The sequence below is a fragment of the Mustela lutreola genome, chromosome 6 (genome assembly GCF_030435805.1).
Source record: "Mustela lutreola isolate mMusLut2 chromosome 6, mMusLut2.pri, whole genome shotgun sequence".
NCBI lineage: Eukaryota > Metazoa > Chordata > Mammalia > Carnivora > Mustelidae > Mustela > Mustela lutreola.
The window spans coordinates 158,250,297-158,253,687 of record NC_081295.1 but is presented as its reverse complement, the minus strand read 5'-3'; the positions used below and the strand labels follow the sequence as shown (position 1 = coordinate 158,253,687).

Here is a 3,391-nt window from a genome sequence, read left to right as displayed (position 1 = left end):
AGAGTCCACAGTCTCTCATGCTTCATCTCTCCCTCTGATTTTCCCCAATTCACTTTTCCTTTCCTTCTCCTAATGTCCCCACATTATTCCTTATGCTCCACAAGTAAGTGAAACCATATGAACCCTTATATTTATTGCAGCCTTACTTATAATAGGCATGATAAGGAAACAACCCGGTTACCACTCATATGTAAATAGATAAAGAAAACAGTGTATGCATATACACAGTGGAAAAGTACTTAGCCATAAAAAGAACAAAACCTTGCCATTGGCAACAACATGGATGTATCTAGAAGGAACAATGCTAAGTGAACTAAGTCAGGCAGGAAAGACAAATACCATATGAGTTTACTCATATGTGGAATTTAGAAAGCAAAACAAATGAACAAACAAAAAAGAGACAAACAAAAAAGTAGACACTTAAACATGGAGAACAAACAAGTCCTTGCCACAGAGGAGAAGGGTCATTAATGGGTGATACAGATAAAGGGGATATAGAGTACCCTTATCATGTTGAACACTGATAAATATACAGAATTGTTGAATCATTATAGCGTACACCTGAAACTACTGTAACACTCTGTGTCAATTACACTTCAATGAAAAAAAATAAAGACAATTAGAAAATATATTTTATTGCCTTATCCAGGGTATATTTTGCCATGAATCTGGTTCCTCTTCAATTTTGTAGATTCATGGTCAACTCTCACGAGTTTCCTCAGTGCATTCTTCATGTCCTTATTCCGCAGGGTATAAACAAGAGGGTTGAGACTTGGAGTGATGATTGTGTAAAAGAGGGTGAGGAACTTGCCCTGGTCTTGGGAGGCACTGTTACCTGGCTGTAAGTACATGTAGATAATAGTTCCATAGAAGATGGACACAACAGTGAGATGAGATCCACAGGTATTAATTGCTTTTTGTTGGCTTGCTTTTGACTTTATTGTGAGCACAGCTTTGGCAATGTAGCCATAGGATATAAGAATAAGGCTGAGGGGTGTAAGGACAATGACAATGCCTAAAGCAAAAACAGACATTTCAACTGTTGTGGTGTCTATACAAGCTATTTTGACCATAGCTGGCAACTCACACAAGAAATGATCCAGAAGATTGTTTCCACATCGAGGTAAATTCAGGGTGAGTGTACATAAGACTACAGAGTTGGCCAAACTAATGCTCCAGACTGTGATTACCATCTTGAGACAGAAATGTGGATTCATGATTACCAAGTAATGCAAGGGCTTACAGATAGCTATGAAACGATCATAGGACATAACAGCGAGGAGGAGACACTCAGAGGACCCCAACCACATATAAACATAGAGTTGAGTGACACAGCCCACATAGCTGATGGTCTTGTGAGGTCCCCACAAGTTAACCAGCATTTGAGGGACGATGCTAGTTGTGAAGCACAGATCCAGGAAAGATAAATTCCTAAGGAAAAAATACATTGGAGTTTGAAGATGGGGATCCAGCAGAGATGCAAGGATGATGGCTGTGTTACCCACCCATGTAATGAAGTAGAAGATAGTGACAACTCCTGATAGGACCATCTCCAGTTTGGGATGGTCAGAGAAACCAAGCAGAACAAAACTGTGAAGAGAACTGTAATTGTTTTGGTCCATAGTCCCTCAGTGACCAAGTCCTAGAAAGAGAAGAGTAGAGGTAGGTGAAGGAGGATGGGGAGGAAGAGGAGCAGGAAAAATTTGCCAATACAATCTATATAAATACAGAATTTTATAAGGGAAATAATATATGTTAATACTTAAAAATAATGGATAAATACAGTAAACATTAGAGTCAAGTAATCTGGTCTTTGTTGTAGCATCTTTTATAGTGATACTTCATATATTTTTATCTATGTGAGCTTGGCAAGGTTACTCTTAAACTCAAGCTCTGAAATTTCTCACATTTAAGTTTGGAAGTTTGGAATAGATCTGGTTCTAAAGTGATGTGACCCTTTGATCCTGTACAAATCTTCCTGGCTTGATATAGTGAACACACTCTTTTAGTTGGTCAGCAAATTCACCTATAAAATATAATTATTTTGCAAATGTCAGAGCAAGAAAAGAGTGTTCCTCTTTTCTCATATCTTAGTGAGTAGCCCTGTTGATGTCCCAGTTTCTTATGTAGGAGATCTAGCATTTATCTTTAGCACCTTTATCTCCCTAAAATTTAATAAATTTTAAATTAAATAAATTCAATTAAATTTAATAAACTTAACAAATTTATCTTCCTAATTCTGGTACCTAACTTATCACCCAAACTGGTAAGCTTGAATGCAAATTACATTTTAATTATCTTCTCATTTTTTTTCACTTCAGCTTTTTTTTAACATCTTATTTTGTTTTTTCATGTTCCAAGATTCATTGTTTATGCACCACACCCAGTGCTCCATAAAATACATGCCCTCCTTATTATCCACTACTAGGCTCACCCATCCCCCTTCTCCCCTCCAAAACCCTGTAAGTTTCTCAGAGTCCACAGTCTCTAGTGCTTTGTCTCCCCTTCTGATTTACCCCAATTCACTTTTCCTTTCCCTCTTTTTTTTTCTCCTAGTTAATTCTTTTTTTTTTTAATTTTTAATTTTTTATAAACATATATTTTTATCCCCAGGAGTACAGGTCTGTGAATCACCAGGTTTACACACTTCACAGCACTCACCAAATTTTTCATAGTGAAAAAAAATCAGTTAGTTAAAATACAGTGTAATATTAGTTTCAGGTATGGGATTTAGTGATTTAATCTTCCATACAACACCCAGTGCTCATCAAAAGTGCCCTCCTTGATGTGGAGAAAGGGGAACCCTCTTCCACTGTTGGTGGGAATGCAAACTGGTGCAGCCTTTTTGGAGAACAGTGTGGAGATTCCTCAAGAAATTAAAAATAGAGCTTCCCTATGACCCTGCAATTGCACTACTGGGTATTTGCCCCAAAAATACAGACGTAATGAAAAGAAGGGCCATCTGTACCCCAATGTTTATAGCAGCAATGGCCACGGTCGCCAAACTGTGGAAAGAACCAAGATGCTCTTCAATGGACGAATGGATAAGGAAGATGTGGTCCATATACACGATGGAGTATTATGCCTCCATCAGAAAGGATGAATCCCCAACTTTTGTAGCAACATGGATGGGACTGGAAGAAATTATGCTGAGTGAAATAAGTCAAGCAGAGAGAGTCAATTATCATATGGTTTCACTTATTTGTGGAGCATAACAAATAGCATGGAGGACATAGGGAGTTAGAGAGGAGAAGGGAGTTGGGGGAAATTGGAAGAGGAGGTGAACCATGAGAGACTATGGACTCTGAAAAACAATCTGAGGGGTTTGAAGTGGCGGGGGTGGGAGGTTGGGGGAACCACGTGGTGGGTATTAGAGAGGGCACGGATTGCA

At 38.4% G+C, this 3,391-nt stretch overlaps 1 protein-coding gene across 1 annotated transcript; it reads right to left on the bottom strand.

Moving 5' to 3' along the window:
- Positions 1-679: 679 nt before the first annotated feature.
- LOC131833304 (olfactory receptor 2W1-like) lies at positions 680-1,622 on the bottom strand. The gene is given in 2 exon segments (XM_059176420.1): positions 680-697; positions 699-1,622. Coding segments are annotated over 2 exon segments (942 nt in total).
- Between the last annotated feature and the right edge of the window lie 1,769 nt (positions 1,623-3,391).